The sequence below is a fragment of the Strix uralensis genome, unplaced genomic scaffold (genome assembly GCF_047716275.1).
Source record: "Strix uralensis isolate ZFMK-TIS-50842 unplaced genomic scaffold, bStrUra1 scaffold_149, whole genome shotgun sequence".
Classification (NCBI taxonomy): Eukaryota; Metazoa; Chordata; class Aves; order Strigiformes; family Strigidae; genus Strix; species Strix uralensis.
In genome coordinates, this window is record NW_027436782.1 from 151,931 (window position 1) to 171,715 (window position 19,785).

Consider the following 19,785-nt stretch of genomic DNA (forward strand, 5'->3'; position numbering starts at 1 on the left):
ATGTTAAGACTTTAAATGATTTACAAAAACTGTTGGGAGCCATAAATTGGATACAGCTGTTGTTGGGCCTAACTAATGATGATGTGCATAGCTTGTTTTATATTTTGCGAGGAGATCCTTCACTGACATCACTCAGAGTACTTACAGAATCCAAGATTCATCTAGGTTGGAAAGGACCTTGAAGATCATCTAGTCCAACCGTTAACCTAGCACTGACAGATCCCAACTACACCATATCCCTAAGTGCTATGTCGACCCGCCTCTTGAACACCTCCAGGGATGGGGACTCCACCACCTCCCTGGGCAGCCCATTCCAACGCCTAACTACCCGTTCTGTAAATACTTCCTAATATCTAGTCTAAACCTTCCCTGGTGCAACTTGAGGCCATTACCTCTTGTCCTATCACTTATTACTTGGTTAAAGAGACTCATCCCCAGCTCTCTGCACCCTCCTTTCAGGTAGTTGTAGAGGGCGATGAGCTCTCCCCTCAGCCTCCTCTTCTCCAAACTAAACAACCCCAGTTCCCTCAGCCGCTTCTCGTACGACATGTGCTCCAGACCCTTCACCAGCTTCGTTGCCCTTCTCTGGACATACTCGAATAATTCAATGTCCTTTTTGTAGTGAGGGGCCCAAAACTGAACACAGTAATCGAGGTGCGGCCTTACCAGTGCCAAGTACAGGGGCAAGATCACTTCCCTGGCCCTGCTGGCCACGCTATTTCTGATACAAGCCAGGATACCATTGGCCTTCTTGGCCACCTGGGCACACTGCTGGCTCATGTTTATCCGGCTGTCAATCAACACCCCCAGGTCCCTCTCTGACTGGCAGCTCTCCAGCCACTCCTCCCCAAGCCTGTAGCGTTGCTGGGGGTTGTTGTGACCCAAGTGCAGCACCCGGCATTTGGCCTTATTGAAGCTCATAGAGTTGGCCTTAGCCCATCGCTCCAGCCTGTCCAGATCTCTCTGCAGAGCCTCTCTACCCTTGAGCAGATCAACACTCCCACCCAACTTGGTGTCATCTGCAAACTTACTGAGGGTGCACTCGATCCCCTCGTCTAGATCACCAATAAAGTTCTTAAACAGTAGTGGCCCCAAAACCGAGCCCTGCGGGGCACCACTCGTGACCAGCCGCCAAGTGGATTTAACTCCATGCACCACAACTCTTTGGGCCCGGCCATCCAGCCAGTTTTTTACCCAGCAAAATGTGTGCCCATCCAAGCCGTGAGCATCCAGTTTTGCCAGGAGAATGCTGTGGGAAACGGTGTCAAAGGCCTTACTGAAGTCAGGTAAACTACATCCACAGCCTTTCCCTCATCCAATAAGCAGGTCTCCCTGTCGTAGAAGGAGATCAGGTTTGTCAAGCAGGACCTGCCTTTCATAAACCCATGCTGACTGGGCCTGATCATCTGGTTGTCCCGCACGTGTTGTGTGATGGTACTCTGGATGAGGTGCTCCATCAGCTTCCCGGGCACTGAAGTCAAGCTGACAGGCCTGTAATTTCCCGGATCATCCTTCTAACCCTTCTTATATATGGGTGTCACATGGGAATGGTGTATGGTGGGAAGTTGGATGGTGGATGGTGGGGAGATGGATGGTGGATTGTGTGATGGTGATTGTTGGATGGTGGATGTAAGAATGTGGGATGGTGTGTGGTGGAAGAGTGATGGTTGATGGTGGGATGGTGGATGTTGGGAAGGTGGATGGTGGAAAGTGGGATCGTGGACGGTGTATGGTGGATGTTGTATTGCGGGATGGTGCATGGTGGATGGTGGGTTGTGGGAAGTTCATTGTCAATGGTGGATGGTGTATTGTGGGATGGTGGATGGGGGATTCTGGATGGTGGATGGTGGGAAGGTGGGAAGGAAGCACAAGTTATTTGAAACTATGAAATATTGTATTTGATACGGGGAGCTATCAATCAGTAATTTCAGAGATGTCAAATGGCTGAAGATATTTCTATTACTTCCACACATTTGAATCAATAAAGAAATCCTACACGCAACAATCAAGTAATTCAGCATTCTTCCAATCCTGCGCTTATGTTGCAGATGTTTTTTGGTGAAATAAGAGCTATAAGGCCATTTGATGATTTAATAAGCAACCACGTGCAGATGCATCTGGCTAACACCAAGAAGTTAAACTTCCACAGCTGAAGTTTTTAATAAGGTAATTAAATATAAATACATATTTTATGTGGGTTTTTTCACCAATCATTTTCTCCAGAACACAAACCTGGATATCACAAGTCTACAAGCAAGGAAAAAGCTTATTTGTGCAGCAACAAATACTGTAATTCTGTCTTCTTCAGAAAATATAACCGTTCATTCTATTGCCAGCTGCTTTTAAGGCAATTCACTCCTGTCAAACACTCTCAAGTACTCACTCATGTCAGCTTCCTCCCATACTTCTATCCTTTGAGCAACTGAATCCATAGGAGATTGCATGGGGACATATTGCCAGCCAAGAACCTTTCAGCTGGCTCATCTGACTACACCCGAAGTTTGAAAGGTCACTCAGGGGAAGATTAGTCTTTGGGGTTTTGCACAGAGCCTGTGCAATCATTTTTGGTGCTGCTTTGAGGCAATAACACATGTCAGAGCAGAAGTACTATTTAAGGGTTATTGACCACAGATGACAAGAAAAGAACATCTAAATCTACCCTGGTCCGTCATGCACACAGGAGCATAGGTGGATAGTTTTCTCCATATGCAGTCAGAATTATCCACTTGACATGGGGTCTCCAAGACGAAGTATACCTGCTCGTAAGGTATGATACCTTCAGGAGATCTAAAATAGACATGCTGTTTAAGGTACTGAGTTATTTCATCTACACATGCTGCCTCTCCTTTATCCACTTCATTTATTTAGCCAGAACTTTCTATTCTTTCTAATCTGACATGAAACAGCACTGAAGCATCACATTAGCAATTCGTCTATGATTCAAAGGGACTCCTTGTTAAAAGCAAATCACACTTTAAACAGTTGAAAACGAAGTGAAAGAGGTGCAAGCTCATTTTACCCAAATCTAATTATTTAATGAATTGAAAAAGCTGATCTTTCAGTTAAACTCCCAAAAACTGTCTTTGTCCCCAGACAAGAGTTTCAGAACTCATTTTTCAGCAGCAATCAGTGAGCACATGGAGGCTTCAAGTGCCCAGCAGGGAAGGTACAATTTGGCATTATGTTCTGAAATAAGCCAAAACTTGCTTCTCAGAATAATCCTTATTCTCATAGATAATTCAAAGATAAAACAATGTTATAGCACCTACATGAAATGCACCCCTATAGCAGAATACTGCTTTTGTTTAGTGTCAACATCTCTAGGCAGAAAAAAAAAAAAAGAGTCCAACTTTATCCATCAATACAAAGACCTATAAATATTGAATCCAGGAACTCTGGAAACAAACTCTCCCTTAATGAATCTGATCTCATCCTTTTTCTCAAGCCTAGGAGGACCTCTAGTTCTGCCCAATGAATTTTACAACGGAAGTACCTTTTGTCTTTGTTAAAAGAGAGTATATAAACTCCTGTGAAACGTTCATGTGCAGCAATGGATGAACAGGTTACAGTAGGCATCAGTGTATATAAACCAACACTTCGTCTCAGAATCCTGACCCAAGAAACAAAACCCTGTCCCAGGGCTATATATTCTAATCGCTTGTGTGCACGGGTAGTGTCAAGTGAATTTAGTCCAGCAGGGTCCCGTTCTGCACTTTTTATGCAGCTTGGCTAAACAGGCTGCAAAGTGCGTTAATTTAAAACAAAGCAAAACATTTCCACCCCCCTGCACCTCCCAGATAAAATTCCTGGTGTGGAGACCGGCTATCTCAAGCAGTGCCTCGGCGCCATGTCCTGGGGATTTTGCTGTCGTACGTGAGACATGGTAACCGACTGCAGAGACCCAAGTAAGCATGTTTTACTAAAAATATTTTCTTTTTCCTCTCTCACAGCCCTAATCAAGTTTCATTAACGTTCAAGTACTTACATTATCTTATCTATGGAAAGCTATTACTGAAAAATCACCCCAAAAATATTCCACTCCCTTGTCTCACTCTCAACTCCAGAAACAGTTCCCCTCACTTTATGAGCTGTCTGATCAAATGGTGCCACTGTTCCTCCTTGTTTTCTCAAAGAGAAAAGTTTGACCTATATGAAGTAGTGTCCTCATATTTTCCTTCCAGAAAACTTCATTATGTGTGTAATTGGAGTGCCATGAGCATGGCAAAAGAGAAAGTGTTCACCCCAAACAAGCTGAAGTTGAGTAAGGAATAGTCTTTTCAAAATGAGGCTTAACCACTGGAAAAGTTGGAGCAGCTTGACACTAGTATAGGCTATTTTCTAAGAATTATCCCCAGCGTGACGTGCTCAAAAGGAACTCTTCAAAGACAGCGGTGTTGCTGTACCAGGCACTTTGCAGGATTCAGGTGTTACATACTACAGAAGACTTTCCTTCCTTGTGTGGGAAAACAAAACACCAAAGAAGTGAGGCCAAGTCTTAAGAGACTGTTATTAAAGTTATAAGGTTATAAGCTTATTCTGTTGGGAAACAGAAACTTTAAGTATCAAAAGTTTTCAGTGCATAGAAGAGATTGATACTGAACGAGGTTGTCCTATTGCAGATAGTTTCAGGAACTAGATTTACCCAAATGGGGGTGGGGGGCGGGGAGAGCAAACCAGTGGAAGTCACTGTTGGTACCCCAGGAGACTTTCCTTTGTGGGATTTGAGTTCTCTCAGCACACCAGCAGTGCATGACCAAAATCCATACACAGAAGCTTGTATTCCCCTCGTCAGCCAACGCTGCAGAGATACACGCATCACACAACACTGCTGGAGTACAACCTTCCTGCGGCCAAGGGAGTTCTGAAGAGAACAAGAAAAGTTTCAGTATTACCATGTGAAAACATAGACCAAATTTCCATGAAATGGTGCTTGCCTTTGGTCTTTGCTAGGTAAAGAATTGAGCTCTCCTCCATTAATAGACTAACACTAATTCTCTGTGCTCTGCAAGCTGATTGATGAATCTTACACTAAGGTAAGACTAAATTAAAGAGTAGGCCTATTCATGCTCAGCTTTTAATCAGTTACAGCACTTATGAGAAAAAGTCAGAAGGCAAAAGGCAAATGATGTCCTAAAACACCTTTTTGCTTCGCTGTCCAGAGGAGCTGAAAGAATGACAATACCCAGCCAGTCTCAGTATTGACCAGGAAAAAAATTATTTCCCATTACTGCCAAAGAACTGAAAGTGACACCTTTATATGTGACAGTACCAAAAAAACCTGCTTGCTTGAATTCTTTTTTTTCCTTCCTATCACACCTGTGCTCTTCCTGCTCAGGAAATAATTGATAATCCTGACATAGACAAAGGTGGTACACAAAGTCTGACCCATTTTCTAGGCTTCCAACACACAGGCTCAAACTCCAAGAGCTGTAGGAAGTACAGAAATCACCATCCCTTGACCAAAGCAAAGGGAGCATGCTTTATTTCTGTATATATTCAAAATCAGTAACCATGGAGTTTGATAACCAAGTCTCCACCTGTGAAGGAAGTTAATTCAGTGCAATTCTTGCAAAGGCTACCTTAGGGACAGAAAAACAGGGTAAGGGAAACAGACAACATTTTTGTACATGTGTATATAGCTACTCTAATGCCCAGATTATATTGAAAACACCCATTCAAATGACTTCCAGAAAAAACAGGTTGTCATACAGCCTCCAGATAGCTCAGCAACACTGATAGAATTTTAGTAAATACAAGAACTTAGAAAAACTGGCAACACAGGTGGAAATACAGGGGCATCCCCGAGTGTCACAGTGGCTTGACTAATTTGAGATTCTTCTTCCTAGTTAGTTGCAGATAACTAAACTAAAATTTACCAGAGTCATTGAAATAAACTGTTAAATGTTTTGACACTTGTTATTTACCAACAAAATCAGAAAGAAGCACAAGTTATTTGAAACTATGAAATACTGTATTTGATACGGGGAGCTATCAATCAGTAATTTCAGAGATGTCAAATGGCTGAAGATATTTCTATTACTTCCACACATTTGAATCAATAAAGAAATCCTACACGCAACAATCAAGTAATTCAGCATTCTTCCAATCCTGCGCTTATGTTGCAGATGTTTTTTGGTGAAATAAGAGCTATAAGGCCATTTGATGATTTAATAAGCAATCAAACTGCCATTCAAGACAACACGATGACATATGAATTTCACTGCAGGCAAGTGCCAGGTTATACACAATGGAAGGAACAATCCAGCTAAACAGGCACATGCTGATGGGTTCTAAAATTAACTGAAACTGTTCAGAGAAAGCAACAAGGGTCAAGATGAACAGCTGACTGAGAACATCTGCTAAAAATGGAGAAAACCAGACAAAATGTTAAGAGAAAGACAAAGAATAACTATTCCAAGTACTGTCCTATTGTTTAAGACTGTTATATGACTTCACCTTGTATATTTACTGTCTCCAGCTACGAGACTTCTGTAAAATGAGCAACTAGCACCTACATGAGGCAAGAATCTTCACTGCTGTGCTCTTCTATAGCCCTGAAAGATCAATCCAGGTATCTGGACATGGATAGCAGAAAATGGAAGATCTCAGGAAGGACAAAGGGGCTCAAAGTATAAAATCCTGCCTGTAAAGAGATACTGCATTTATTTTTATTTAGAATTATCTGATCATCACCTGAATTTTACATCTTTCTTTTACAGAACGAAAAGAGGGAAGAAAGAAGATGTCAAGAGCAAGCTTGACAAGGAAATCTAAGTTCTCATTCACACAGACAGATGAAGACAAAAAGTTGAAGCAATGGAAGAACTGAATGATTGGTGGATCAGGCTCACTTTGTCACTTTCAAGTTAGAAAGAATAAAATATCAATCTTTCTTTGTTGAAGAGTATAGGGGTACAACTCCATTTTACAGCCATGAAACTAGAGAAAAGACAGTATGAGAATCTGATCTTACAAGTCAGGATCTACAGAACTGAACTATGCATTATCCTTATGAAAAGACATTTCATGCTCAGACAATCTACTGGATAACAGCAGAGAAAACCATGTCAGAATTTGTTGCCACTGAACTGACTCACAGCACATTTAAGTTACAGTCACATAAAGAGGAAAGGAAAACTACTTCTACTAAAGAAATACTAATGACCATTTTTACGTTGATTTGCATTTTTAAAGGTATCACATTTGTTAAAACAAAACTGCAACAGGTATTCAAAGTCCCTTTTTTTCCTCTCAAGAAAAACAACTTTAATCTCATGTTCAAGTCAATCTGATTCTTTTTGTCTTCAATCAAACAAAAGACAACAGAGAGCAGCAGTCCAAGAAAACAAACAGAAAACCCCACTTATAACTTAAATCATGGAATCATTTCAAAAGGACAGTAAAGTTGCAGCTGTACTATCAAAAATAAGCAGCACTTATCTGGCTGTATGAGCAAACTATCACTGCCTCTACAGACCAACTGGTTGTTGCTGATGAACCAGTATGGCTTGGAAGGAGGGAACAAAAAAAAAAATAAATCTCAGACTCAATGTTGACAGAGAATTTCTGAAAAATTTTTGTGGTCAAGACAATACCAAACCTCAAAATGCAATCCTGTAGACAAGATATTCTTCCTGTGGTGCTATACACGTGCAAAACAGACTGATAAGGAGTTCTTTAAACAAAGGCATCATAGAATCATATAGATGATGGGTGACAGACCAAAATGCAGTAATAATCAAAATAATCCAATAGTCCACGTAAAAACAGTGTTGTATGGTTGGCATTAATTCAAGAAAATAAAAATAAGAAAGCTGCATGAGCAACAAGTTAGAGTACCTGATCACTTACTGGGATTGTCTTGTTCCATCCATGCCAACAGCAGGTCCTTGTCAATGTAATTTCAGCTCTTTCTGAAAGGTGATCAGGACTGTTCCTCAAACAGTGCAAAATCCTACGAAATACAGTCACTGCCCGTGACTTAGGTAAATGCTACATTGGTGAAACCAAAAGGGTTTTAAATGTTTACTCAGTCACTGATTATAAGCTGAAACCTTACTACATATAGCTGTTCTAGTTGAGCAGAACTGGATGGTTGGAATAAAACGTCAAATGTCTGAGAGTGGGTCACTTTAATAGCAGATTATAATTATCTATGGATATTATAATCCCCAAAGAAATAATATTGTGCTTATAAATTCCTTTAGAAGAGTAAATAAAAGACAGTTAAACCACACCAGTGATAAAAAGCATATTTCTCCACATAGTGCCAATTCCTTTTTTTGTCACTTCACAGAATTTATTGCATACTCATATTTTTTTCATTAAAAGTTATGGTTGGTATATTGGCCAGCTGAAAAAAACAACTTAAACCATTCCACACAGGCATAGTTCTTACTGCACAATGGATAAATTATGAACACTTCCAGAGACACCATTCCTAAAAAAAAAATATTCAGACACAAACTTCTTGAACAGTATTTCAACTTTAATGGAATCAGAACAGTAACCCATCAGAACAATTCTATACATCTCTATAAACACTTTGGAGCATGACTAAGTACCTATTACTTCCTATATACAATCACCTGAAACAATACACTGTAAATATGCCTTAACTAAGAAAATACAAACATGCTTCTGCAAGATTATTTAGCTCTTTTTGAGCGTAGCTGTCGCTTGATGATTAGCTGATCGCTTTCCTTCTCTTTTTTTCTATAAAGACCTGAAAAAGATGATATTTCAAGAGTTACTCAGCATTTCTTCAGTGACGAATGACATGTACTTCTAGACCCATGTAACCAACAACATGTTTTTTCCCAGAAGCTGTTTTCAGAATGAATTTTGCCTATTATCTTCTAGTCAGAGGTCTCCAGAACAGAGACACCATTTTAGTGCATCATAATAAGCAAAAAATACTGGGAACATATGAAATCCCTTTTTTTGCTGAAACAAATATCAAAGTCCAAAGAAAACAGTGATCTGAAAGCAGCTCTCACTTCTTATCTCTAATACTCATTTTGTGAAACAAGAAGCGTTCAGAAAACATATTTTTAGCTTAAATTTCTTTAGCTTTCTGACTTTCCCAGGATTCAGTCTTTAACTTTTTCTTCCACTTCCAAGCTCCTTAGCTTCTTTTGCCCTGCCTTCCTGTCATTTCCTTCAGCCTCCTGTGGACAGCATTTTGGTTACTGCTGCATCTATTCATACAGTTTACAGAAAAGTCAACAGAATAACTCAGTATGGGCAAATGCTCACCAGAGCGAATGAAAAAGGACTGAACAGAATGAAGAGATGTACTTCTAACAGCCAGAGCACGCTCAGCACTTTAGTTACTGACAAAACCATAAAGCTGGATTTCAGAAACAGTCCATCAAGCCCTGGCCTATAAGACTCTCTATAGGCTGGTTTAGACAGGGCAACGCAATTTAAGCACACGCAGAAGACTACTGAAACTGTGCTTTGAAAAGCATGGGTGTATCCAAATCCTAAAGTAACCCTAATAGCAGCTGGGCAGAAAAGGAATCGGAAATTACCTCAGATGCTCACTTGCCCTGCAAAGTTAATCGTACATGCAGACCTTTCTCTTCAGTGTTTCAATCATGCTATTCCAAATCTATGGATTCCTTAATGGTCTCTATTTCTGTTATCCCTTCATGCTACTCTTAAATGAACACCAACTACTGGAAAAACAAATTAAGACTCAACTGCTGTACTAGAGGAAAAAGTAACACTCCACATACCACAGCTAAGGTATCTAAGACTCCAAATGTGAAGATATCGCCATGACTGCTATATAGGTGATACAACAAGTCAGCAGTCACACACAGAGAAGATAAGCGAGAAAACAGAGAAAATTAAAGTAACACATCAGGAAGAAAAGACCAAAAGAAATAAGTCAGTACTTTCAAACCTCTTCTGCAACTTGACTCAATCAGGTTTGTTCTGTCCCCCCAATATCTTATTTTAAGCCCAGATTACAGAAATAGATTACAGCGGACAGAACACTAACCCGTAATCACTTACCGAAGAATCAGGGATATCTAGAGGGCAAGAACTGTCCGTTGAACACAGCTTTCTCTTAGATCGTTTTGGCTTGAGCTCCTTTCCTTTGACATTTTCTGGTTCTGCAGACTTGGGAGAGCTTATTGTTGCCATCAGCTTCTTTGCTACAAGAAAAAATTTATTGTAAATCAATGTCTTATTGGTTTTATGAGCCTCAAAATTAATGAATAAAGGTTTAATGAATAAAGGTTTATTAAAATCAGTTTAAAAATGAAACAGATGTAGTCTGAAATTTAAACATAAAAATTCAGAAGTGGTATGTATTTGACTACCACAGTCTTCTATATCCTGAAACAGTTTTCTATAGCTTCAAATGCAAAAGCTTAAAGGACACATTTAAATAGCACCAAAAAAATCAATTGGGATTCAGATTTCACTGGATGTTAAATACAACAGGAATTGAAAACCAGGCTTAACTTCTTTGTACTGACAGAAGCACAAGGTTGAGTCAATTTTCTCTATGTACTTGTATAGTTTTATCAAACTAGTACCAGCTCTATGAAGAGATGAGTGTGTGCATCTTATGAGCTAGAAGGAAAGAAGAGATCCCAATCAATACTAAGTTATGCAAAGGAGGGAAAAAATACAGGACATGGTAATAAAGGTTACAAATTAGACCTCATTTGCTCAAATAAAGTATTTCCAGGGTGAAATTTTGATTACTCTGAATTTGGCTTCCATTGATAATGACATGTTGTCCTCATGGAACCACTCTGACAAATGTGAAAAATGTTAGAAATCCCACTATCTTAACTGTGCATCGTGAATAATGACTAACCTTGTTTTAACCAGCCAAATAGTAGTGTCTTTTAGAATTTAACACTGGTGATTCTTTGTGCCCTCTGCTAATTTTAATCTTTTTTTTAAAAAAAAACCCAGTAACTCAGAAATCATGTCTTACTGTAGGAAAGAATAAAAATATATTCTTCAATGGAAGGTCCTAGCAGTTAATTTTCCCAAGGCTATACTTAAACTTGAAATCCATTAACTGCTTCAGAGCTAGTTTATTGAACTCTTCCACATATTTTCTGGAGATACTGGCTTTCAGATTCTGTAGAACTAATCTTCCTCTCCTACATACATACTTCAAAAAACATTAATACAATTTCCACAGAAACAAAACAGGAAGTGGGGGGGAGATTGCTTATAGAACAAGGTCAGATCTGGGTTTGAATTCAACTCTTGATTTTTTTAGATCAACAGGTCAAGTTTCTGAAATTGCCTTTAACTGTTTTACTGTAAGCAAGAACAAAGTAACTCAGACATTTTGAGCTTATCATTGCTTTTATGATAAATTTATATGCACATAGTCCACACTGCATCCTTTCGCTCTACCTGGCTTACCTTTCACACTTAACCTAAACTTTAGAACCATGTGGTCCTTGTAATCCAGTCGGCCTCTTCTACTCTGCAAGATTCAGCAGAGCAGGCCCCAGCTCAGACTCCATTGTTTCATAAATGAAAGAACAACTGGATGCAGCAGACGTGGCCTTTAACAGCACATACATTAACAGATTACAGTAGAAAAAAGCTATTCTACAATACCCAGATAACATGGAATAAGCCTTATTTATTCTGTACAAACCTTTAGAGTGAAAAATAACAGGAGAACTTTGGAAAAAATCTCCAATTTTTTGTAGTGTTCCATCTTTCTTTTTAGCTGACTTTTTACGTGAAGTAGATTCTTGCTTTCTTAAGGGGTATTCTTTTCTTTTCTTCTGTGTAGAAGACATCTGTACAGAAATACACAGTCATTGTTTAAGTCAAAAAGTTGACTTATCTTCAAGTTTAATTCCATTTTGTTTGGCTTCAATGTTATTTTCAAGCTGACATTTTGAGCTTTGCTACCGAAACCTCTGCTCATTAATGATACTGCCGCAGCAAGCAATGTAGACAACCTTATTTTATACCCAAAAGAAAAAAAATTGTCAGTTTCACAGAATACATCTAAGGGCATGAGTAATATAGGAAACAAATAGTTTCTTTTAAAAAAGTAGATTCAAAGTTTTAGAGTATTTCATTAGACTAGCTGTTCTAGTTATAAAACAGAAGAAAACTGATGGTGAAAATAAATCTACTGTCCACCCTTTGAGCCTGCCCAGGTTACTACTAAGGCCTAAAATCATATTTTTATAGTTGTCATGCATATAGATGACACAAACCTTAGTTTTACTTCAAAAGGAATTGCCTATAACATGACATATGCTAAGAGTATGCTCAAACTAGTCTTCATAACTACTCAGCATGCAACATCCTTCCCTGGGAATCCCTGTACGCTGCAGCCAGTACACGTTCTGGGCAAATACAGACTGACTCTCCTTGGTTAGCTTAGAAAGTTTAGTAGGAAGACAACGTACGTGTTTAAGAATCCTATTAAAATACATAGATAAGGATTAAGATACTGCTGCATAAGAATGTTTGCTCCTTTCACAAGTCCACCTTTACAGAAAAGGTGGACTTATGAAAGGAGAAACTAACTTCAAAATTGAACAAAACCAAACTATTTTCTTGTTGCTTGTAGAAGGTGAATTAGTCATAGCAGGTTTTGCATTTTCTTGTTCTCACTTTTCACAAAATCCTAAGAAAATAAACATGACAAATTTTAACTAGGATTCTTCCGGAAAGAATAATGATTACCTATATTACAGAAGCAGCCACTATTTAAATGCTATGACTAACAGTAGGGAGGCATTGACTACTGCTGGATAGAGGTAACTATTCAAACGTGAAATAAACACTAAACAAACTTGTGGAAGGGAACTAGAAATGCCTGTAGTCAAACCATTCTGACATTTACTATTTTCTTCTCTCTGTTATTTCCTATACTTTTGACTTTAAGAGATTTGACAAGCCAACACCCAAATTGAAATTAATAAATCTAAGTGTAAATTTGGATTTATGGTGACAAGTATATAAAAAACAGGTTGGTAGCACAGTGCCATTGTTAAGCTGTCTTTTAATGACATCTTCTATCTTGTGAAGTGGTGCTGAGAGATTTCAGATAACCGACAGCCATACCAACTGATAACAGCATCAGAAAATGGAAAGAGGATTTTGTTCTTTAATTAGAAGGGAGCCTCTGAAAAAGATTTGGTTTTGTTTGTTTCTAAAACACCAGGGAGTTTGTTTCATTTTTAAAAAAATTTGACATGAGCAGTATGTGGTTATTTTAGCACTACAGGTTTCCCCTCAGTTTTAGTTTTCACAATGCTTTTCAGTTTTAGGAAATTTAAAAAAACAAACTGTGTCTTCAGTAGACTTGTAACAGTTAAAGTTACTGAATCATTTTATAATCTGTTTGGCATATGTAACATGAAGATAAATATTTAAATATGGGTACAGAAGGCCCCATATGCAGACCGGACCCGCTTCATAGGGAAGTCTGCTGCCTCCCTGGGGGCCGCGTCAATGACCTCAAGGCAAAACTCCCCACTCTAGTGAGACCCAAGGACTACTACCCTCTCCTGGTTTTTCAGGTAGGTAGTGACGACATTACTAGGAGAAGTCCTAAAGCAATGAAGAGAGATTTCAGGTCCTTGGGGAAAGTGATTAAGGGGTCGGGGGCACAAATTGTGTTCTCCTCCATCCCTTCAGTTGGAGGGATGGATGAAGAAGAACACAGGAGAACTCAACAGATGAGCTTGTGGCTCCAAGACTGGTGTTACAGTCAGGGCTTTGGATTTTTCAATCATGGGTTGGTATACAGGGCGCCAGACCTTTTGGCATTAGATGGAATGCACCTGTCCCAGAGGGGGAAGAGGATCATGGGACAGGAGTTAGCTGGGCTCATTGACAGAGCTTTAAACTAGATTTGAAGGGGGAAGGGGGAAAACATCAGCCCATCTGAAGTACATGTATACCAATGCACACAGTATGGGTAACAAACAGGAGGAGCTTGAAGCCATGATGAAACAGGAAAATTATGATGTTGTGGCTATTACAGAAACATGGTGGGATGTCTCCCATGACTGGAGTGCGCCTGTTGATGGCTACAAGCTCTTTAGAAGGGACAGACAAGGAAGGAGAGGTGGTGGGGTGGCGCTGTATGTTAGGGACTGTTATGATTGCCTTGAGCACAAGTGTAGCGAAGACAGGGTAGAGTGTCTTTGCGTTAGAATCAGGGGGAAGGCCAACAGGGCAGATGTTGTAGTAGGAGTCTACTAGAGGCCACCCACCCAGGACAGAGAGGTGGATGAAATATTCTATAAGTATTTAGAAGAAATCTCATGATCGCTTGCCCTTGTTCTTGTGGGAGACTTCAACTTCCCAGACATCTGCTGGAAGTACAGTACAGCAGAGCGAGACAGTCCCGGAGATTCCTGGAATGTGTGGGAGACAACTTCCTGACGCAACTGGTGAGAGAACCAACCAGAGAAGGTGCCCTGCTGGATCTCCTCTTTGTGAACAGAGAAGGACTGGTGGACAATGTGGCAGCTGGAGGCCAACTAGGGCACAGTGATCATGAAATAATAGAGTTCTCTATTCTTAGAGAGGCCAGGAGAGGGCTAAGCAGAACTGACATCCTGGACTTCAAAAGGGCTGACTTTGTATTGATTAGGCACCTGCTTGAAAGGATCCCTTGGGAGACAATCCTGAACAGTATAGGGGTCCAGGAAGGCTGGGCACTCTTTAAGAAGGAAGTGTTAATGGCTCAGGAACAGGCAGTCCCCAGGTGCTGTAAGAGAAGCCAGCGACAGAGAAGACCAACCTGGCTGAACAGGGAGCTTTGGCTGCAACTCAGGGAGAAAAGGAAAGTTTACAGCCTTTGGATGAAGGGACTAGCCACTCACAGTGATTACAAAGACACAGTGAGGCTATGCAGGGCAGAAATCAGGAGGTCTAAAGCCCAGCTGGAAATTACCCAGGCTTCAGCAATCAAGGATAACAAGAAATGTTTCTATAAGTATGTCAACAGCAAAAGAAAGACCAGGGAGAGTCTCCATCCCCTGCTGGATGCGGGGGGAAACATGGTAACAAGTGATGAGGAGAAGGCTGAGGTCCTTAATGCCTTCTTTGCCTCAGTCTTTAATAACAAGACTAGTTGGACTGAGGGAATCCAGCCTCCTCAGCCAGAGGACAGAGACTGGGAGAACGACCCCCCTGCAATCCAGGAGACAGTCAGTGACCTACTGCATCACATAGACACACACAAGTCTATGGGACCTGATGGGATACACCCGAGGGTGCTGAAGGAGCTGGCTGGGGTGCTCGCCAAGCCACTTTCCATCATTATCAGCAGTCCTGGCTGACCGGGGAGGTCCCGACAGATTGGAAACTGGCCAATGTGACGCCCATCTATAAGAAGAGTCGGAAGGATGATCCAGGAAATTACAGGCCTGTCAGCTTGACTTCAGTGCCCGGGAAGCTGATGGAGCACCTCATCCAGAGTACCATCACACAACACATGCAGGACAACCAGATGATCAGGCCCAGTCAGCATGGGTTTATGAAAGGCAGGTCCTGCTTGACAAACCTGATCTCCTTCTATGACAGGGTTGACCTGCTTATTGGATGAGGGAAAGGCTGTGGATGTAGTTTACCTCGACTTGAGTAGGGTCTTTGACACCGTTTCCCACAGCATTCTCCTGGCGAAATTGGCTGCTCGAGGCTTGGATGGTCGCACACGCTTTGCTGGGTAAAAAACTGGCTGGATGGCCAGGCCCAAAGAGTTGTGGTGCATGGAGTTAAATCCACTTGGTGGCTGGTCACGAGTGGTGTCCCCCAGGGCTCGGTTTTGGGGCCACTACTGTTTAAGATCTTTATTGATGATCTAGACGAGGGGATCGAGTGCACCCTCAGTAAGTTTGCAGATGACACCAAGTTGGGTGGGAGTGTTGATCTGCTCAAGGGTAGGGAGGCTCTGCAGAGAGATCTGGACAGGCTGGAGCGATGGGCTAAGGCCAACTGTATGAGCTTCAATAAGGCCAAATGCCGGGTGCTGCACTTGGGTCACAACAACCCCCAGCAACGCTACAGGCTTGGGGAGGAGTGGCTGGAGAGCTGCCAGTCAGAGAGGGACCTGGGGGTGTTGATTGACAGCCGGATAAACATGAGCCAGCAGTGTGCCCAGGTGGCCAAGAAGGCCAATGGTATCCTGGCTTGTATCAGAAATAGCGTGGCCAGCAGGGCCAGGGAAGTGATCTTGCCCCTGTACTTGGCACTGGTAAGGCCGCACCTCGATTACTGTGTTCAGTTTTGGGCCCCTCACTACAAAAAGGACATTGAATTATTCGAGTATGTCCAGAGAAGGGCAACGAAGCTGGTGAAGGGTCTGGAGCACATGTCGTACGAGAAGCGGCTGAGGGAACTGGGGTTGTTTAGTTTGGAGAAGAGGAGGCTGAAGGGAGACCTCATCGCCCTCTACAACTACCTGAAAGGAGGGTGCAGAGAGCTGGGGATGAGTCTCTTTAACCAAGTAATGAGCGATAAGACAAGAGGTAATGGCCTCAAGTTGCACCAGGGAAGGTTTAGACTGGATATTAGGAAGTATTTCTTTCCAGAACGGGTTGTTGGGCATTGGAATGGGCTGCCCAGGGAAGTGGTGGAGTCCCCATCCCTGGAGGTGTTTAAGAGTAGGTTCGACATAGCGCTGGGGGATACGGTGTAGTTGGAAACTGCCAGTGCTAGGTTAACGGTTGGACTAGATGATCTTCAAGGTCCTTTCCAACCTAGGTGATTCTGTGATTTAAGAGTAACATTCAGGTGAATAAAACAGCAATAAGATACTTCTAAAATTAGTTCCATGTTATTGAAAAATTACTTAGCTAAATGTTATCCCATCAGGATATGAACATCTACGCTATGAAAGGATTTATAAATGGATTGGTAAAACAGTCTTCTCAAAACATGGATAACTATGTTAGATGAAATATATTCATCTGTAGATAAGGTTCAGTACTTTTCCAGTGCCTTCAGAAGGATGGTTATTTTTACACTTACTTTTCCAGCAGCCTAAGAGAATACTCCTCTCAAAGAAAATTGGTTCAAGACATAGGAAGTTTAAATCAAATCTGGACATTATTCCAGAATGAAGCGTTCAATTCCAGATGAATTAACTTACACAACTTTTAACAGTTACTTTTGCAATCCAAGTTTAACAAAATGAGTTTATTGAAGTACTGTTGAACACTAATCACTGAAGTGACCGTTTCTCTTAACTATTTTACTAAGAGATTAAAAAAACATCACTTGAGAACACTTGAATGAGAATGCTAGAAAACCATCAGACACTTCACTCTCCAGCTGAGACAAACTCAGAGTGATCACTTGCCACTTATGCAAATGACCCACAGGTCATCTCCCTATACTCACCTGTCAGCTTCAGAAGTCCTTAGAAGTACAGAGATTCATAAGCCCCACAAGTAGGATTACAAGTAAGTACCACCACAATGAGGTATTAGGGTTTCATAGTCTTTGTGTCTTAGAAATAGCTCTGTTCATGCTAATGTTGATAAAAGTCAGAGGAAAGAAATGTGCGGTTCAAGTAGGAGCAGTGAAGATTTTTACCACCCTGAACTGCTGTGAAGCCTTAGTCTCGCACATAAACACCACAGCACACTAAGAACGCTGGCACATATAACCTAGCACAACTGAAGGAATTAAAGAGGAATTAAGTTCTACAGAAAACAGGGAGGTTCAGGTGCTCGTGCAATTAGTTCTGTATATTCCCTTTAAATACAAAAAGATCAAAGAAAACACAGACTGGACAAAAAGTCAAAGGAAGTGGTCTTGAAACTCTGAAATGCAATGATTAAGCCCAGAGGCTTAACTTTTAATTGCCTATTAGAAGAGGTTATAGTTGATACCAATGATTGCTTAAACCAAAAGAAGCAGTTCTATTGAACTGGTCTCTAATCCTGCAGATCACAGCTACAGACAGAAGCAAATAGTAAGAGCAAGGAGAGAGAAATGTAAAAGGTGAAGAGGAAGTACATATCAGGGACAAGCGTCCAGAGTCTGGATAAATTGAAATCTATGACTTTATTCAACATAGGCCAGAGATCCACACCTTGGCAGGAGGTGGGGGGTGGGGGGGAAAGAGGTTTAAATATTCTCTGTATATATCCTTAGGATCTCAGTGAGAATCAAAAGGATAGGATTTTAACAAATGATCAGAGTAATAAATTGAAAGACTACACAACACATTTTGTCAGTTGGTCTAGGTCATACCTCATCCCTCTCTTCACTTGTCCTTTTCTTTCTTGGCTTGAGCACTTTAACTGTAGCTGGTAAGGTGCTGCCCTGGTGTTTCACCTCCATCTTATCGGGTTCCAGAGGTGTGAACTGAATTTCCATCTCTGGTTTTGGGAACCAACTAGTATTTCCACTTTCTGTGGACACTTCTGAAGAGTCAAGGACAATTTCTGAATGCTCCTGCAAATACATGGAAATTTTAAGAACACAAGTTTTAAAATAACTGAGTTAAAAAACCCATAATACACATCTTTCCCCAATGGATTGCAAAGTAAGCATTCCATTTCCCAGCTTTCACTTTCAGAACACTTCTAATTGAAGGAATCTACTTCAACCATAGCAGAGTTTAACCCTTACTTTCTAAAACTTTTTTGTTACATTTTAAAAAGTTAACGTTTCTATCTACAGTGACAGAACTTGAACTCAGCCTGATACTTTGTTTCCAAGTCATTTTGCTCAAGGGCAGAGACAGTCACAGTTTTCACAAGTAGCAGTAGTAGAATGGACATGACTTTCATCTTAACTCTGCTGCTCCTTAGGAGCTAGGCAGTGATAGCAGCTTTTGAGAGAAAAGTATAACCTTTCTCTAGCCTATCTTTAAGGAATTTTCCCTTCCCCTTCTACACCAGAGAAGTTGTGTAAGTAACAAGGTCCAACTAGCAAGCTACAAGCCAAATTCAACCTATGAGAGGCTTCTACATCACTACCTGTTCTCTGGAGGAAGAGCAGGCATTAAGGCAGCCCGCAGCCCACAAGCTGAAAACCTTGTCTTGTACCTGCTTACAGCCAAACTGCAAGAACTGCACAGTGAGGGTGGGATGGAAAAATCAGTTTGACAATTCTTCTTCCTCAGCAGCACTTACCTTCCACCATCCACCCAACCTGTTTTTCTTAGCAAAACCAGCAAGTGAGAGCTGTGGTCCTCCCAGCTCCTGCATCTCTGTGGCAGCAGTTCAGCTGCTGGCTAGCATACAGGAATGGATTCAGCAGCTGTTTGAATGAAACCTGAAAGACAGGCTGCTGGGGTGGTTGGTGCTTAGAAACTGCAGGTGGCTGCTACTACTGCTGCTGGTGGGGTCCCAAACAGAGCAGCTGCTGTGGCTTCTCGAAGGGCACTCTCCTCCTCTCAAAAAGGAAAGTGATCAAAGCTCATGGAAAGCCCAGAGATAGTCACATTCTGCAACAGGCTCTGCTGGGATTCTGAGTAAGAATACAAGCACCACTGCATTCCCAAGAATGGAGTCGGCTAATAGAAACATTTTTCTTTATAACTGCTATTTCATGAGAGTTAGCCATCAAAAAGTTACACAGGAATGGCTAGTGTCATTAGCTAACACAGCTACACACAGGAATCCTGTAGTGGAAGAAAGCAAATCCAATTTGCCCTGCTACTGCTCATCCATTTAAAAGGGTTTATATATTTGTTTCAAGTGACTTATCTAATAATCAGCCACTTCATAAGCATTGGTGAGAGGTAGGATTTCAAGAGCATGCAGCTGAAGTCAGATATAGCTATTCACATGATTA

The 19,785-nt window shown here is 41.1% G+C and overlaps 1 protein-coding gene across 1 annotated transcript; it reads right to left on the reverse strand.

The window, feature by feature from the left end:
• Positions 1-8,641: 8,641 nt before the first annotated feature.
• LOC141938561 (kinesin-like protein KIF20B) lies at positions 8,642-18,360 on the reverse strand. The gene is made up of 4 exons (XM_074857437.1): positions 18,235-18,360; positions 11,651-11,798; positions 10,027-10,169; positions 8,642-8,725 (listed from the first exon to the last, which is right to left on the reverse strand). The coding sequence occupies exons 1-4, from the start codon at positions 18,358-18,360 to the stop codon at positions 8,687-8,689; spliced, it is 456 nt and encodes a 151-aa protein (XP_074713538.1). The 3' UTR covers positions 8,642-8,686.
• Positions 18,361-19,785: the final 1,425 nt, after the last annotated feature.